Raw genomic sequence first — 18643 nt, 5'->3', positions numbered from 1 at the left:
CATTAAGTTTTGCTCTCCCTTATTGAACTTGATACGTGTTTCAAAGAGAGAAGATGCAGAAGTTTGAAGCAAGGCTTCAATCTAAGTTAAAGAGGAAGCTCTCTCTTGCCTATTTCCTGTTATGTGTTCCCTTGAATACTGGGATGGAGTGGAACAAGATCCTTCTGATGTGAGGGAAAGTCTGATTTTCAGAGGCTGGTATTACTTACCAAAGTATCTTACTTCTTCAGGTGAACACATGTACCAAACAAGGCAAATGCTTCCGATAAGAGTCTCAGAAAATCAGAATTTCCCTCACATCAGAAGGATCTTGTTCCACTTTCCTCAAACTCCATCCCAGATATTCAAGGGAACATGTAACAAGAAGTAGACAAGAGACAGTTTCCTCTTTTTAACTTTTTCAGTCAGACATGTGGCATTACTCACCAAATCAATGATCCCACTTTTCCCGTTCCACAGGCCACCTATATGTGCATATCTAATTGCACTGGCATTTACTATCCTTATTGTAGTTCCACATAGTGTTTGGAATTTTTGCAACCTATGATGTATTTGAGTGCTCAGTAATACAGCCCTGTTTTGTATTTATAGAAATAAACAACTAAAATATGTGTCTCAGCATTGACCCAACACTATTACTCTCACTAATGAAATAAGGGTATGTTTTGGATGTTTCTCCTTTGCAATCCTCAACCACCTCCAGTACAACAAATGTCCTTAAACAGATTCATTGAGAAAACATCTGACCTAAAATGCTAACCAGAAATCTTTTCAGTAGAGAACTATATAGATAACAAAATCACAACGTACCTGTCCATCAGGCCCTGTAACCTCTGAGTCGATAGCGTCTCGTGTGGTCCCACTGACCGGACTGACAATGGATCTCTCTTCGCCCACTAATGCATTTAATATACTGCTTTTACCTACGTTTGGCTTTCCAATGATGGCAATGGATGGAATTCTGCCCTCCTCTTGTGATGGCTTTTCAACCTACTTGCCACACTAAGCCAAAATTACTTCAAGCTTATCAAGAGTATAGGAAAGAGAGGGCCCCAAGAAAGGGGCCTGGGGGAAGGGGGGGCGGGGGGACAGCTTGGTGTTTGGGAATTAAATTGACATCAGAGCTATAGAAATCCAATGTTGTTGAAAGAGGGAGAAAACCACAGCAATAGCTAACTTTGTGTCAACTACTAAAAGACAGAAGAAAGAGACAAAATCTATGCCAACTTTTATGCTGGCCCCATGCACAGACCAATTTTTTAAACAGGTGGATGCAACCCAAGGGACAGGAAATTTCAATTCCCACCTAATTTTCTGTTAAGGCACTGTACTGAACTGCACATAATGAATTAAGCACATTGACATCAGCTGTCAATAACGAATCTTCCCCCTTTAAACAAGAACACCTCTGAAGGTTCATGCAGTCACTCCCAATTTTCTGCCATAAGAGAAACCCTTGTTCAAGTGATAAAGGACATAGGTAGGGCACCTTCCCATTAATTAACCAAATAACCTGAACCAGCTGGACTACTTTGCAAGACAGTCACTCAAAGGACATCCATAACCCTGCCATTAAATAATATACCAATATTTTTGCTAGTACAGCTATTCAAAAAGCCGCAGTGACTTTGTGAGCTGTCCCAGTAATCATGGAAAGATATGTAGAGACAATTGTTAGAGCATCACTAGATGCAAATCCAGTCAATGTGACTCCAAAAAGATATTGTGAAATAACTACAAGTAATTTAGATTTACAATTGAGAAGGTCTTCTAGTTTGTAGCACTGATGGTGCTGAGTATTTCAAGCTAAAACTCCACATTTAAATATTTACATGTTTCACTCCAGGATAATCATGTTTTGATGACTTTTCATCGTGAAGAGCCAATCATTTCAGAGATTAAACATTTCAACAAACTGTCTAAAGGGCTGAGATGATTCCACAAGAATTAAACGTTTGTCTGTAAAAAGGGTAACCATAATTTTGAGTGCCAACTTTTGCAGTATAAATACAACCACCTGAGGTCTTCTGCATGTAAAGAAAAGATATTACCTTGCAGGACATTAAGCCCAAGCAAACACTGTCAAGAAGATCTCCTGTGCCTGTTCCAGAGATTGCAGATACAGCAATCGGTTCAAATCTGGGAAAAAAATCACTCAATGTGTAAAGTACATACTGATAACAACAAAAAAACCACTTAAATGAAAACATATTACAGCAATCTTGAGCCAGAAAAAGTAAAGTTTCTTAATCAAATGAAGACTGACGTTAATGCCAGGGTCAGCAAAAAGTGTTCATTTCAACAAAATCTTTCTCTGCACAACACATATTTATTTATTTATTAAAATATATAAATACATAGATGCATACCTTCATAATTCAACAAAGTCTGAGCTTGCGAATTATAATTACACCACACCAAGGATGCGAGAGCACAAATACCTAAATCCTACATTTCAGACTCTATATGACAGCACAAACAACAAAATCATAATCCTTTTATGGTTCCTTTAGCTTCAGAATATTCTTCTTCCCTTTCAGAAGAGGAAGAGAGAGAGAACAAAGAAAGTCTTCTTACGTCTATTAGAGGCCAAAGTCGGCCTATGAGACAAGTCACATATGCATGCGTGTGTCTTCCATCTATCAGGCAACGAGACAAAAGTACATAGTAACAGAATGTGGTCATGTGGTAGGTACGGAGGGGGTAATTCATGGGGTATGAAGGAGGCTAGCATCATAGATACATGGTATAGTTCGGAAGAAGGGGGAAGAAGGAAAGGGGAGGGGGGGGGGGGGGGGGGGGGGGGGGGGGGTGGGGGGGGGGGGGGGGTCTATTGCTAGGGTGTGGGTATACATCATGCTCGAGAAGTTACAATCATGAAGTGCATCAAGCTGACTAGGTCCATCCTATGTCAAACTGGAGGTGTAATATCTGGTACATGGGTGGGTGTGGTGTAACGGCTGTGCATAAGATCATGGCTGGGTCTGCCAGCATCTGAGCCAATCGCTCCGGGCCTGCCTGGTGGTGGGAAATCTAGATTTCCTAGATCTGTAGATGGAGTCTAAAAGCTATGTATCCCAGAGCTTGGGGGCGTCTCCTAGCTTTGACCATCTTGGTCTGCTATAGGGTGACCCCGCTCTGCGTCTGAAAGATTTGTGGCAGTAGGGTTGTGGTCTTCTAAAAGAAGTCTGTAAGCCGCGACTGTCTGCCACCCTCTAGTGCTGCTACAAGTGCTGGCAATGGCTATGCCTCAATGAGCCCCTCGTCTAGCATAGTCAAGAAGTGCTCACTGTAGAGCTTCCATAAATCGTGTCTAAGTACTATGTTCCTCTCACTGTGTGAGAGATCGATGAAGTGTGAGTCTCGGTCATACTGGAAGGGTTTGTATAGTTCCATGTGCTCAAAACCACTCCCTCACCTACGAGTACCACGACTAATGCTCGCCTTGACTCTGAAACCTGTCTGTAGCCGTCTAAGGCTCTCCATGTGAGTCTATCTAATGGCATCTCTCCGATTCTCTGAATAAGACAAATTGTCTAGAAAATAGCCTCCAGTAGCATGGGTGGAGTAGCCAGCTTTGCTTCAGAACCAGGGCTTGCTGCGAAATAAGCGTGATATCATACATATATATGGTCTCTCAACCTATGTCCATGTGCAACAGGCTTGGACACCCAAGCAAGAAATTGACAGCAACACACGGATAGAAACTGCAACAACTAAACTTGAATAGGAGGTTTTGGGGGGGGGGGGGGGGGTCACAAAGTGCTGATGTGGCATGCCCAACATGAAGAGAAATGGCCGAGCTGACAAGAAAAATTGAGCCAAACGATTGAAAGAACCTTTCAAGCACCGCCGTGGGGCTCGAAGCCCTAAAAAGACCAAAAGCTCGAACTCTGAGAATTTTCGTAAATCACGCTGACATGCTGATGCGGCAGATCATACGGATACTGACGTGGTAGGGCTCTTCACGCTGGCTGTGCCACATGGCAGGCTATACCGATTTCCACAAAAAACACTGGCTGTTTTGGGCTGGTTTCAGCGCTGGCTTTTGGGAGCAGATGCTTTTGGGGTACAGTGCTTTTGAGGCTGATGCTTTTGGGGCTCTGCTTTTGGGCATCCCGTGTACTGTTTATAAGAGCCCCTAGGGCCTCACTCTAAAGAGCATCTGGAAGCAGAGTCTGAGAGCAGAGGACCCTCGCGAGTTGTACCTTGTTGTGATTAATAATAAAAAAATACCAAAAGGGGCGCCAGTCTTTGGGGCCAGTGCTTCTAGGCGTGGAACTCCATCGTGCCTTGTCGACTCTCTCTCTCTCTCTCTCTCTCTCTCTCTCTCTCTCTCTCTCTCTCTCTCTCTCATGAAGGTTGCGCGCTGACCCAACTGTTGCACCTGCGCGCTGTCTGCTGCGCGCTGACCCAACAGCTGCACCTACGCGTTGTCTGCTGCACCTGCGCGCTGCACGCTGCCCTCTGAAGAAGCCCACTGCTGCACCTGCGCGTTGACCCAAGTGCTGCGCTGTCTGCTGCTGTCTGCACCTGCGCGTTAACCCACCACTGCTGCACCTGCGCGCTGACCCACTACTGCACCGTTGCGCTGCCCACAGAAACCCCCCCCCCCCCCCCCCCCCCCCCCCCCCCCCCGGTACAGCAACAACAGAAGGGATAGCAGCAGAAAGTACAGCAGTAGAAGGTACAGCAGCGGCAAACGATTCCCCCAAAATAAGAAATCAGACAGTTGCAGAATTCAGGGAATCTACAGGAATAGAAGTAATTGCAGCAATTCAAATTGCAGAAATTACATAAAACGGGAAAATTGCATTGGTCGTATTTCGTAGAAATTGCAGGAAATGCGTCATGTATGTTTAGAGTGGACCATGTATTGCATAATGTGGAAGCACCTGTGCGTGTAGACCAATTTATCCTCGGTTTAGACAACGGTCAACCATGAGGAAGCAAAATGATAAGGCCAACCCGTTAGAAGATGCAGTTTCAAAGTGCAAAGAAGAAATGGTCGAAACCATTAATAATATCAACCACCAACTATTAGGGACAATAAGAATGTTCGAGGATCGCGTTTCGGCCCAAGAAAGCAAGATCGCGGTAATGGGAGATCGGATGACGGCCCAGGACGGAGAGATTGCATCACTCAAGAAGCAGCTCGCCGAGGCACGCTTACGAAACACACTTGAAGAAGGAGAATTGCAACCGTCAGTAATAGAAGAGCTCAACACGATCAAAGAACAGGTGCAAGCCATCAAAGAGGGGGAAGAGCGACACAAAGAAATGACGACCTCTTGGGTGGACGTTATCACAAAAACTCAACAGAAGGCAGATGAAGCCGAGAAGTGATTGAGGTTGCCAAGAAGGGGAAAAGCAAGGAAACAACGTCCACACCCACCATAATTAACCTGACACTAGAAGAGGAGCAAAGAAGGCGTTTACGCTCTCTACATGTGAGAATCTGCGGCCTTAAAGACAAAGATAATGTGGACGAAGAGGTAAACCAACTCATGGCTTTGATGGGGGTTCATGAGCCGATGCATACAAGAGCATGGCGAGTGGGCAACAAGAAAAATGGGAGCAAGGGGGAAACCTTGAAAGAAAGGGCACTCATCTTTCGTTTTTCCTCTATGGAAGCGAAGGACTTTTTGAAGAAGAGACCAACTCTTTAAAAACGGGCATCTTTCTCAGGGATGATCTTACCCTCTCACAGATCGCTCATATGCAAGAGGTAATGCCAGAGATTAGAGCGGCAAGAGAAAAAGGTAAGATCGCTTTTTACCGAGATGGAAGAGTGGTGATTTTGGAGCCACGCTCCACATGACGGTGTGAGACCTATGGGACCACACTCAAAGAGAGAGAGAGAGAGAGAGAGAGAGAGAGAGAGAGAGAGAGAGAGAGAGAGAAAGAAAGAAAGAAAGAAAGATTTTTAACGTCTATGTCAGGCCGAAATCGGCCTATGAGACAAATCAAATGTACATTGTGTGTATGTCATCCGTCTATCGGAAAGACAAATGAAACAAAATTGATACAAAACTGAGCTGAATGTAGGTAGTGGAGTATCTGAGGAGGGATGGAGCTCTATCTCTAGGGGTATATGCATGTCTGTATGCTCAAGGTAGTACAATCATGAGAATGCATCAAGCTATCTAGCTCCATCCTGTACTAATGGGGGGGTGTAAGATGTGGTACATGGGTGGGTCTGGTGCCAAGGCTACCCGGATGAAAGCTGTCGGGTCAGCCCTCATCTGAGCCACTCGCTCCTCAGTGGCACGACGCTCCCGGGCTCGGATCTCCTCGATCTGTCGGTGGTGGGAGAAATGAAATGTTATATTAACGTCTTCAAAAGGCCAAAGTGACCTATGAGACCAGAAAGTTACAATGTGGTGGATCTGATACAAAGTCAGAGTAACAAGATGACAAAATGACAAAATAAAATACTATGGGATCCTAGACTGTTGGGTGTGGACTAAGCAGCTAAAACAGCTAGCTGGGATAGCTAGATCACAGGAGATCCAGCATCGGTCGCTGGCGGATCTCATCAATCTCCTCCCTAGTCAGTAGTCTGACCAGGCGTCGTGCATGTCGAGCCAAAGTGACCCGGATCCTCTGATGCGGCCTCTGTCGATGTTGTGTAGTCCTCCCCAATCGTGGGCGTCTGCATCTCCCCAGCTCAATCGCTCGGTCGATCAGTATGCCTCTGGTGTAAAGCGACGAGCTCTACTGTGGTAGTAACTCCTCCGGGTGTCCAGTGGCAGCTCTAAAGAAGTATGTGATCTGTCTCTGAGACTGGCTAGTCTTTCCTCTCATCAAGCTCTCTCTGTGTCTGCGCAGCTCGAGCAAAAACAAACCCAGGCATCTCTGATCCTCGTACCGCATGACTCTAGAGAATGGTCCAAAGCCCTCTCTGAACAAGCAATGGAAGCGGCCTCGTATCTCGTAGTAGACGGGGCAATGGCATGTGTAATGCAACTCTGTCTCAGGCTCGATGTCACACAAGGGGCATGTCTTGGCCTCTTCTGGTACTGCGTTGTATCTCCGAGTCTCGATCCGCAGCTGGTGTAAAGATGTGCGTATCTGGCCAATAGCACATCGTATCCCATGAGACAAGTGAGTGTCCATGTATCTGGGCCTCGTCACAAAACCATCCTTCGTAAGCTGGAGGAGATGCTCTCTGTAGAAAGCCATCTTCGTGCCTAGCTCCTGTATTGGCTATATCCATGTCCTCTTGGTGTCTAGCTGAGTCAAGTCCTGGCGAATGAGCCTGGTGATCTCGGACTGTGTAAAGAGTCAGAGAGGGCGCATCCACTGAGTACTGGAAAGGAGGCAATCTGTCTATGCTGAACCCATGCGCCTGAAACCATGACGTCATCTCCCCATACCAGCATGCGGTATCTCCCTGCATGGCTAACTGTCGAGAGGACTCAAGTGCAAGGCGTGCATATCTGTCTCTGGGAAGTTCCCACATGCGGTGTATGAAGGAGACAAATCTGGTGAGCGCCTCAACCACCAGTGGGAAGGCAACTAGCTCTGCTCGTATAATAGCACGTGGTACTGAAGTCTTGGCCCTAATGAGCCGCGAGATCATAGAGACTAGAGGCTTCTCCATGTCCCCCCATCCATCACTGCGGCCTATCCTCCCGTGATGATCCAGTGAAGGTCCCCAAAACTCAGCTCCATAGAGCAATACAGAAGCCACCAAAGTGTCAAAGAGCCAGAGCTTCATCCGAGGCTCCTAAAACTGAACCTGTGAACACATCCTTTCCAATTTACCCAATGCTGCATGGGCTCTGGTCAATCTACTTCTGCTGCCCTCCTCAATGAAAATGCTGGCCCACTAAAAACGACTCCAAGGTAAGTGTAAGCATTTGTATACTCCACCCTCTCCCGTCTGTGAAGGCGGGCGCTGACCTCTTGATCCACTATGGGATGGTATTAAATACCATGACCTTACCAAGGTTGACGGACAAACCACTTTCTTGGGCAAACCTATGCAAAGCATCCAGGTGACGTTGCATCCCATCCGGAGAGTCAGAGATCAAAACAATATCATCAGCATATAACAATAGTGGAATCCATGTCCCCGCCAGCTGTGCACCTCTATCACCATCTCTCTCAATGTATTCAGAAACCTCATCTACATACATACCAAATAGAGTAGGAGAGAGCGGGCAGCCCTGCTTCACCCCAATAGTGGAGTAAAACGGTGTGGATAGACCCTCTAGGGTGCGTACATGCCCCACTACTGACCCGTATAATGCCATGACCCCACAAATGAGCTCTGTGGATACTCCCATCTGCTGTAATCTGCGCATCAATCTCGCTCTGGGCACTGTGTCAAAAGCTTTACGGAAATCCACAAAGCTGCAATAGATCCGTGTCCCACGCGATCTGCCCTCCTCAATGATGGCTCTGAGTGTCAAGATATGGTCAAGAGTAGAAAAACCCCTCCTGAAACCTACCTGCCTGGCTGCGCGCATCCCCTCCCTCTCTGCCCATCTACTCAGCTGTTGCTCAAGAATAGATGCATACAACCGTGCCAATGTGTGTCCAATCATGATAGTGCGATAGTTCCCAAGCTCCATAGGGTCTCCCGACTTGAAGATAGGTACAATAGTAGATAGGCTCCAGGTATCAGGCAAGCCCTCACACATGGCACGGTTAAACGTAACTGCTAGAAGCTCTGCTAGTAAATCTCTGGCATGCATGAAATGCTCAGCCATTAAGCCATCATGATCATATGCTCTCCCAGTCCTCATCCTATCAATGGCCTTCCTCACCATCTCAGCGGTGAAAAAAACACGTGCGTGGGCATGGATCGGGGGGGTTGGGAAGGGGGGGCTGCTCAGGAACTGTGTACAAAGATGATGCATACTGGCCCCAGGCCTCTGTAGAAGTGATGGCAAGGGGGGGGGGGGGGAGTGCTCATGAAAGAGCATCCACGCCTCACGTGAGTCCTGACTCAAGAATAGCTGGTATCGATCCTGCTCTAGGCGAGCCAAAAATGCCCTCTTCTTCCGCCGCACTAGGTGTCGAATGTCAATCTGTGACTGCCTATGAGTGATATCCCCCAAAAGCACCTCCCTCTGAAGTCTAGCTCTAGTGTCCCGGCATTCCTCATCATACCAACCGTTCTGGGGCATGTTCCCTGAACGGCGTCTCTGCTCAGGCTGGGTATGTGGGTATGCCTCTGCTACTGCAATATGAAGTGTCTGTGTCAGTATAGTAGTAAGCTCCTCCAGAGGTCGCCCTGGCTCCTCTGTGCACAGGCGTCTTTAGATCCCATCTATGTATACAGAGTCCGTCTCCCGCGTGAAGGTGTAGCGAGTAGGGGCTGCTGCCCGTAGCCTGTGTGCTACACTAAACTGAAAAGAAATGGTCAGCGATACAAGAGCATGATCCACTGCCACACCAACAGGTCTGGGTCCAACCGTGAGGTCCTAGATACTAGAGATGAGGCTCGGTTGTGCCATGACATAGTCCACTGTGCTGGCTCCATGTCTGTGTGGGAAGCATGTGAAGCCTCCCGAAGCAAGAAACCTCTGTAGGCCATTCAAGATGGCCAGTCCATGTGCGGTGCCTATGTCTATCAAGTCGCCCATACTCAGTAATTCAAGATGGCCAGTCCATGTGCGGTGCCCATGTCTATCAAGTCGCCCATACTCAGTATATTCCGCATCCTCTGATAGTCTGGACAGGCCCGTCTCTACAACATCTAGCTCTCTCAGCATCTCCTCTGAAGTATCATAAAACACTGTCTGGTGATGGGTAGTCCTAGCATTGAAGTCCCTCAGAATGATAATGTCACCATCTCTAGAGAACTCCCATATGTCATCATCCAAAATAGAAAAGGGGGACTGTCCTTTGGGTGATGCATAGACCGACGTACTCGGGAAAGTAGCAAATAGCAATGTAGAGATATCTGCCTGTCTCTGCTTTCAATCTCATCCACATGTACCTAGCCTACTCATCCCTACGGGCTATATGTATCAATGGCTGTAAATCCTCTCTAAATAACATTGCCACTCCCCCCGAGCCCCGTCCTCTGTGCTCTGAGCGTGTCTCCTGTCTGTAAGTTGTCTCCCATCTGTATCCACTGATGTGAGGCATGGATTGCCCAGGGGCCTGGTGTGTCTCAAAGTAAAAGATGATGTCTCTTCCAGTAAAGCTATCCTCAAAAGCACCCACATCAAGACGCATGGATCCATAACAGTTCCAAGCCGCCACTTTGAGTGCGGCCCATAAGTCTCGCACCATCATGTGGAGCGTCGCTCCAGTATTACTACTCTTGAATCTCGGTAAAAGGCAATCTTGCCTTTTCCCCTTGCCGCTCTAATCTCCGGCATTACTTCCTGCATATGAGCGATCTGCGAGAGGGTAAGATCATCCCCGAGAAAAATGCCCGTCTCTTTAAGAGTTGGCCTTTTCTTCAAGAAGGACTTCTTCGCTTCCATGGAGGGAAAACGGAGGATGAGTGCCCTTTCTTTTGAGGTTTCCCTACTCCTTCCATTTTTCTTTATGTTGCCTACTCTCCAGGCTCTTGTGTGCGTCGGCTCATGAACCCCCATCAAGGCCATGAGTTCTTTTACCTCTTCTTCCACATTTCCTTAAGACCGCAAATTCTCACATGTAAAGCGCGTACACGTCTTCTTTGCTCCTCCTCTAGTGTCTGATTAATGATAGTGGGTGTGGACGTGGACGTTATCTCCTTGCGTTTTCCTTTCTTGGCCACCTCGATCCATTTCTCGGCTTCATCCGCCTTCTGTTGAGTTTTGGTAAGAACATCCACCCAAGAAGTCGTCATCTCTTTGTGTTGCTCTTCTCCCTCTTTGATGGCCCATACTTGCTCCTTGATCGTGTTGATTTCTTCGATTACTGAGGGTTGCAATTCACCCTCTTCCAGTGTGTTGCTTGATCGTGCTTCGGCGAGATCTTTCTTGAATGACGCAATCTCTTCGTCCTGAGTCGTCACTCGGTCTTCCAGTGCGTTTATCTTGCTTTCTTGGATCAGGATGGGTCCTTCGAGCATTTTTATTGTGCCCAATAGATTGAGGTTCATCCTGGTAATAGTCTCCGTCATTTCCTCTTTGCACTTTTGAATGGCATCCTCTAGGGGGTCGGCTTTATCACTCAGCTTCCTCATGCTTAATCGCCGTCCGAAAAGAGCCACAACCCACTGCGGGCGCTCAAGCAAAACCCCACAACCCAATGCGGGTATTCTCACATCCACAACCCACTGCGGGCACGGAAAATAATATTCAGTCACGAAGCCCAGAGGCTCAACCCCCTGTAATAGATTACGGACACCTGCACATGTCGATGGAATCAACAACTCGCGGCCACCTTGCTGGGTCAGCTCGTGGCCACTACTTCACCTCTGCCAGAGCCACTTTGGCTCACTGTGTACCTGTCCTGCTGCACCCTTGTGTGCTCACGAATAAGACCAGCACCGCAGCCCGATATGGGCACCACTGATAAGTGGGAGCAGCCCTTCGCTGCCCCTCTGTATGACTGCAAACTGTAAGGCCCGAAGCCCCTCCCTGTGTAAGGCGAATGCAGGCAGCCGTGCTCCCTGTTGAGTGTGCAATGTACAGCCCCCTCAGGCGGCCTGTCTCTGTTAATGCTTGGAATCCGAAACCAGCCCCCAATGAGCGAGTAGCCTACTGTGCGCGCACCCGAAACCTGTGATGCAAAGGGCGCAGCGAAGGGCTGCTCTCGACGGGCGCGAGGGGAGGCGGGAGAGAGAGAGTGGCACGAGGGGAGGCAGGAGTGCAAGGGCAATGTGGCGGGGGCGGGGAGGCGGAAGAGAGAGAGTGTGCGCTTTATTTGCCATCAGAAGAGAGAGAGAAATGAAATGAAATGAAATGTTATATTAACGTCTTCAAAAGGCCATAATGATCTATGAGACCCGAAAGTTACAAAGTGGTGGATCTGATACAAAGTCAGAGTAACAAAATAACCTAACAACAGTACAAAACAAAGATATATACTATGGGGTCCTAAGTTGATCGATGTGAACCAAGAAAAAGACGAAGCAAAAAATGGGTGGCTTGTTGGGATAGCTGAATCACAAGAGATCTAGCATCGGTCGTTGGCGAATCTTATCAATTTCCTCCATGGTTAGTAGTCTGACCGGCCGTCGTGCATGTCTGGCCAGCATGCTCCAAATTTTCTGTCGTAGCCTCCGTCGATGCTGTGAAGTTCTTCGTAGTCGCGGTCGCCTGGATTTCCCCAGTTCAATCGCTCGGTCAATCAGAGAGAGAGAGAGAGAGAGAGAGAGAGAGAGAGAGAGAGAGAGAAATGAAATGAAATGAAATGTTATATTAACGTCTTCAAAAGGCCAAAGTGACCTATGAGCCCAGAAAGTTACAATGCAGTGTATCTGATACAAAGTCAGATTAACAAAATAAATTAAACTAGGATAACAAAATATAAATACTGCAGGATCCTAAACTAAGCAGGACAATGTGAAGACAATATGGGAGGGGAGTAGAGATCCATCTTCATCTGCACTCTGAACGACGAAAGAGTATGGCTCGAATCCTTTGTTGTAGCCTCCTTCGAAACTGTGTAGCTCCTCTTCTCCATCGGGGTCGTCTAGATCTCCCTAGCTCCAATGCTCAGTCTATGAGAATGCCAGTAGTGCGGGTAGACCTCTCCACTGTTGGCTGCTCCTCTCTCTGTTCTTCAGGGTGTACAATATCTAGTAAAAAGAAATCTGTGATCCATCTCTGGGGTTGTCTCTCTTCAGCTCTCCTCAGTAAAGTTTCTCTATGTCTGTGTAACTCAAGTAGATATAGCCCAAGACATCTTTGATCCTCATAACTCATGACCCTAGATAGAGGCCCAAAACCTTCTCTGAATAGACAATGAAAACGACCTCGTATCTCATAGTACACTGTGCAATGACATATGTAATCTACTTCTGTCTCTGTGTTTAGATGGCATAAGCGGCATATCCTGCTATCTGCTGGTGTCCCTCTGAATCTGCCAGTCTCAATCTCGAGCTGATGTGAGGACGTACGTATCTGGCCAATGGCACAACGCAAACCATGAGAAAGATGCGTGTCCATATAGCTAGGTCGAATCACAAACTGTAGCACGGATAATGTGTGGTACTCTCTACAATGGGTGGTCCTCAGTGCAATGTGCCTGACAATCTCACTCAAATAGACGGAAAAGAAAGGAACAATAGACATCAACAGAGCTCACAAAGACACAACAGCAGACCACAACATATGACTCGACTATCTCAAAGAACTGATACAGACTCGGGCGTGGCAGCACACGCAGCTCCAGCCCAGGACTCACAGGTACAATGGGGGTGTCGAGGCTCATATGTGCCGGGATGGTGAAGACATGCTCTATGTATAGACTCACTCTAGACAACTACGTGCAAGATCCCACTGACCAAAACGCTACTACTCATATATACAACCATAAAGAGCCACCAACGGCTCATAAATGACAGCACCTAAGCCTATCCGCACTGGGTGGCGGTGGTGACCTGGCCACGATGTTGTCACGGCTAGGAACTTGCTACGCGCCGTGTGCAAGCCACAAAGGCTCCTAGCACACAGTCATACAACAGACAAGCTCACAAGGAAGAATGGTGTGTCACTCACCTTCCTGCGTAGTTGCGAATGAAGGATTCCCGTGCCGCGAAGAAGAGGGAGACGCCGCTACGCCGCGCTCAACCGCCTCGCCGCCGTCGTGCCGCCGCGACGCTCGATCACACACACACTCTCACACATACACACACACACTCTCACACATACACACACACACACAAGGAGATGGTGAAGGAGAAGGTGGAGATGGAGCAAGAGCGGCTTCTATTGCACAACGAGAGAATCAGTAAAAATTAGGTTTACTGGCTTTTATATGAGCTCACCCCATTCACACTTGGGCGCCCATACTTAGCCAACTAACTCCTTGAATATTCCAGTTAGAGTGCGCCTGTCATCGGCGATCACCCTTACCCTGTTCCTATTGGTCCGACAAGCCCGGTACCTGACTCTAAAAAATACAACGTTTATAGATCATAGGGTGTCCGTGTGCCGTGAGGGTTAACATGCCCCCCTTCCTGATGTAGATTCCGTCCTCGGAAGCTATCCAGTTAAAGCTAGTTCGTCGAGATGGGAGAGCAGTCGACATGGATGTGTGTAGTCTTCTTCAATCACTGCAAAATCAAACAACATTGCCACAATAATTGCATTCTCATATACAATTAAAAATCATATGCAATAGACAGAGAAATTGATTGGTAACAGAATTTTAGACAATTTGTCAGCAATAAACATTAAATTGCAATATAATCAAATGCATAAACAGATGTAAAGGTAAAAAATTAAACAAGTCCGGAGTCGCTAATTTAACGGTCAAAAGGCACTAGAGCTCGACTATTAATACCATGGGTAACTTCTCAATTTTTTCTGGTCAATTAAGTTATTTAATCGCGAGAGCCAAGTATTGGATGTTCAAGGGCTGACTAGAGGCTATACCTAAAAGACCTTGTAGTTAAGCTACGATAAAAGGAATTTCTCATGAAATCATCGCCTGACTGATTACCTTTTCTTTGACTCCCCAAAGTCTTTTCACATTGATTCAATTTTGAAGTGTGTGCTTATTTCCATGAACGTCCAAATCCTATCAATAGCAACACGCTCCTGTACACACTATGAAACAAAAGGAATACCTCCAGGAGGCACATTAGTGGGTAAAGGTATCAACACTTATTGAACACAACAAAAAACATAAGGAACCCTAACCTAATTATTTGCACTCCCCCTAAAGAGTCAAGGGAATAGGATATTGTAGAGGTTGGGGGGAAACCCTAAGGCTAAACCCCTATCCTTGTCGTTGAGATAAACAAAGTCATCATCCATGAGACCATATGTGCCATCCGTGTAGTCATGTAAATTTTCTTCTTCATCATAGGTGCCCATGTTTACTAAGAAGGTCACTAGACGCCTATAGTCATCTTGGTCAATAGGGTAAGCTTGTGCAATGGGAGAAACGCTCTCTACTAAGTATGGATCAGACGTGGTCAAGAGACGTATCAGCCATTCTAACTCCTCAAAATTCCTCTCACATGCTAGCGTACCTATCGAATCCCATTCACATGCAAGCACTGGAAAGACCATGTGAAACATTTGTGAAAAGTAACGAGGGTACCTCTCACCCAAGGCAGGAGTGGATGACTCTAGTGTACTAGCCATATCTGTACACGCAAATAGATGATGGTTAGAGTGCAAATATTACAAGGGTCGTGTTCTTGTGCATAATTTGTTTTTATGATTTGTGTGATGGCTCTTGCTCTTTTACTTTTTTATCTTGTTTTTGTGAGTATAAGGCTTTATATATACATTCCCTAAGATCGGAGATTAAGAGGTCAGGGAGAAAGGTTAAGAGGAAAGCAAGTGAATGATGGATGTCCACAAACACTCCCCCCTTCCTTGGGTAGATCATACCGTTTGAAATGAGCTTGTCACCCTTTGAAACCAATTATTCCAGTTAGAAATAGGTGAGGATTTTTGCCAGTAGTTTTCTATTACCCTAGGTGCCTCGTCAAGTTGCAAGGGTGGTAAGGTACTCTCCCAGGATCGAACTTGAAGTGGTTCATCAGGTGATTCTTGAACACTAGGAGGTCTGGATTCTTTTGTAGCTTCATTGAGGTCCATTACTATAGATGAAGGCTGTGTAGAAGCTTTTACCTCTATGGATGTATTACATGAGGAGCTAGAAGCTTCATGGAACTCCCCCCTTCCTGAGCTAGGTGGAATAAATTGGGTTTGCCTTGGAGCCCAAACTAGCTCTGGACTAGGTGTGTAGCATTCTGTGATCTTTCCCTTCCCACGGTCTGCCATTGGCTTTAGCGTTACACTGTTTGACCCATATGGGTTTGTTGTCGATAGGGAAGGACACATCTTACGTTTAGGTACCCAAATTTGCTTATTTCCATCATAGTATCCTTGGGCTTTTAATAGTCGTTTAGGAATCCAGCACCACGTTTTCTTACATTTCTTGGAGCGAGTGGGACGTTTCTTACGAGGCTTCCGTTTTTTAGCATCAGCCATGGTTACTAAAGAAGCTTTAGGGACCCACTTGTATGCTTTCTTTGTTATATTAGGATGGTTCTTGTGTGTCTCAAGCTTTCTTTGAACTACATCAGTTGAAGATCTAGAGAGTTGGGCTATGGGGACGTATGGTTCAACCTCCTGGACATGCAATGTCTTGGGTTTTATTTCCTTAGGCAATATCTCAGGGACTATAGCTTGAGCGGTAGGGATAAGAGTTGGTTTTTGCGTTGTGACACCCCCAGACCCCCAATCAATAGTGCATTTGGTGGCTATCATCCACGTGCGTCCTAGGTTTATATTACCCTCCATAGTTCCAGTAGGCATGACCAAAAAGTCTTGAGCTACAATTCCATTGTCAAAACTTACAAAAGTGTACCAGATTCCAAAAACCGTAGTTTTTTTCTTGTTGACACCCTTGACTTGGATAATACTCTCAGATAGAGGTGGCTTCCCTAATTGACACCACACCCCATAGGATAGCAGATTATATTTAGCACCCGTGTCCAATAAGGCGTTATATAGCACTTTTCCATAGGCACTATTTAACTCAATAGGGTATCGTAGAGGTGTGTCAGAGTCCAACCAATCCTCTTCGATTTCCACGTGGAATGCATTTGTGACTCCAAGGTTAGCCTCTCGTTTTTGTCTTATACGTTGTTGTCGCTCCTTAGCCTGAGCTTGAGCTTGTATCTTCTTTAACTCGGTTTGTGCTTTGGCGGCCTTCTTTTGATGAATGGCCCGTAGTTCTTCTTGGCTTAAAGGATCATAATATCTTTTGAATTTACTCCCATTGAGGAATCCAATGGTTTCAACTCCATCAAGAGTTTCCACACGAAGGGTACCTTGTGGGGTAATTTCACATACTCTATATGGTCCTTTACCAGCATATTTCAACTTTTTCTTCTCTTTACGTACTCCATACATGAGGACTTTATCACCAACTTTGATGTTCTTGTCCTTCACATGGCGATCAAACCCCACTTCTTTCTCCTATCCTTTTCCACAAGAGCATTTTGCACAGCCAATTGTCTCTCTTCGTCTAGTTTTTCTAAGATATACAAACGCTCGGTTAAGGGATTACCATTCCATCCTTCTTGCGAAGCTACCCTAAGACTAGGAATGACAAACTCCCAAGGTATAACCGCTTCTTGGCCGTATACCATTTTGAATGACGTACAATTAATAGCCACTTTATAAGCAGTACGATAAGCCCATAGAGCAGATGTCAACTTCAAATCCCAATCAGTGCGATGAGCTTCTACCGTCTTGGTTAAAATAGAGATTAGAGTCTTGTTGGTGCTCTCGGCTTGTCCATTAGCTTGCGGGTAATAAGGTGTAGACTTATGGTGGGATATCATAAAGGTCGTGGTAAGCTCTCTTATTACCTCATTTATAAAATGGGTACCATTATCACTAACAATTTCAAAAGGGCAACCAAATCTTGTGATAATGTTCTCAAAAAGAAACTTAGTTGTTGTCCTCGCGTCAGCTTTTTGTGAAGCCTTAGCTTCATCCCACTTTGTTACATAGTCCGTAGCAACTAGAATATATCGAGATTGAATGTTGCGAGCTGCGGGACTAATTGGACCTACAAAGTCCAAGCCCCATTTTTCAAATGGTTGGGTTACTTTAATAGGATGTAAGGGCATTCTGTCTTTGCGCTGTGTGGTCTTGTAACGTTGGCACTCATCACACCCTTTTGTAAAAAGTGATGCATCCTTAAATAAAGTTGGGCACCAATAGCCTGATTGCAGCACCTTTCTAGCAGTCAGGTCTCCTGAAAAATGTCCTCCTGCTATGCCCATATGTGCTTCTTGCAAGATATCCAAATATTCATCCTCGCGGGCACAACGCCTAAGAATATCGTCCTTGCCTAGTCTATACAGAGTTCCGACAATCAAACAATAGGGTTCACATTCTTTTACTAGCCTTCGAGCGATATCCTTACGAAGTTCCTTGGGTGGAAAACCATTAACTAAAAAGTTAACAATGTTCTCACTCCATTCAGGCATAGTCTCAACTATGAATAGGGAAGTATCGGGTAATTCATCATCAACTCCTGTAGGGGCTTCACCATTGGGTATGCGAGACAAATGATCAGCCATGACGTGCCTTTTACCGGGTCTCACTACAATCGTGAAATCAAACTCCAGAAGAATTAACAACCATCGTGTGATTCTTCCTGTGGAGCATGGCTTGTTTACCAGATACAGCAACGCTTGATGATCCACATAAAATACAAACTTGTTTGCCAGAAGGTAGTAGCGAAATTTCTTTACTGCATAAACCATTGCTAAACCTTCTCGCTCTGTAGTGGTGTAGTTCCTTTCAGCATCGTTCAATTGACGGCTTGCAAAGCTAATGGGATAGTCCAATTTATGTTCTCCTGGTTGAGTGAGAACACACCCAATAGCAAAGTTTGATGCATCAATATGCACATGGAAAATGACATCCCAGTTAGGTGTCCTTAAAATCGGAGCACTTGCTAGTGTTTTCTTCAATTGTTCATAGGCCTGATCACACTCTTCAGTCCATTTAAATTCAATGAGAAGCTTGTACAAAGG

At 46.0% G+C, this 18643-nt stretch overlaps 1 protein-coding gene across 1 annotated transcript in view; it reads right to left on the bottom strand.

Annotated features, from left to right (window-relative positions):
• EMB2738 (GTP-binding family protein) overlaps positions 1-18643 on the bottom strand; it is a 147294-nt gene that overhangs the window by 51215 nt on the left and 77436 nt on the right. Inside the window, exons 7-8 of the mRNA XM_086501162.1 lie at positions 2052-2139; positions 811-990 (exon numbers count right to left, since the gene is read on the bottom strand). Coding sequence (XP_086357288.1) covers positions 811-990; positions 2052-2139 — 268 coding nt within the window. The remainder of the gene's footprint in view (positions 1-810; positions 991-2051; positions 2140-18643) is intronic.

This window comes from Adiantum capillus-veneris, chromosome 26, assembly GCF_014529385.1.
Source record: "Adiantum capillus-veneris isolate H3 chromosome 26, ASM1452938v2, whole genome shotgun sequence".
Taxonomy (NCBI): Eukaryota; Viridiplantae; Streptophyta; class Polypodiopsida; order Polypodiales; family Pteridaceae; genus Adiantum; species Adiantum capillus-veneris.
The sequence above is the reverse complement of the archived record's forward strand: the minus strand, read 5'-3'. Positions and strand labels throughout refer to the sequence as shown.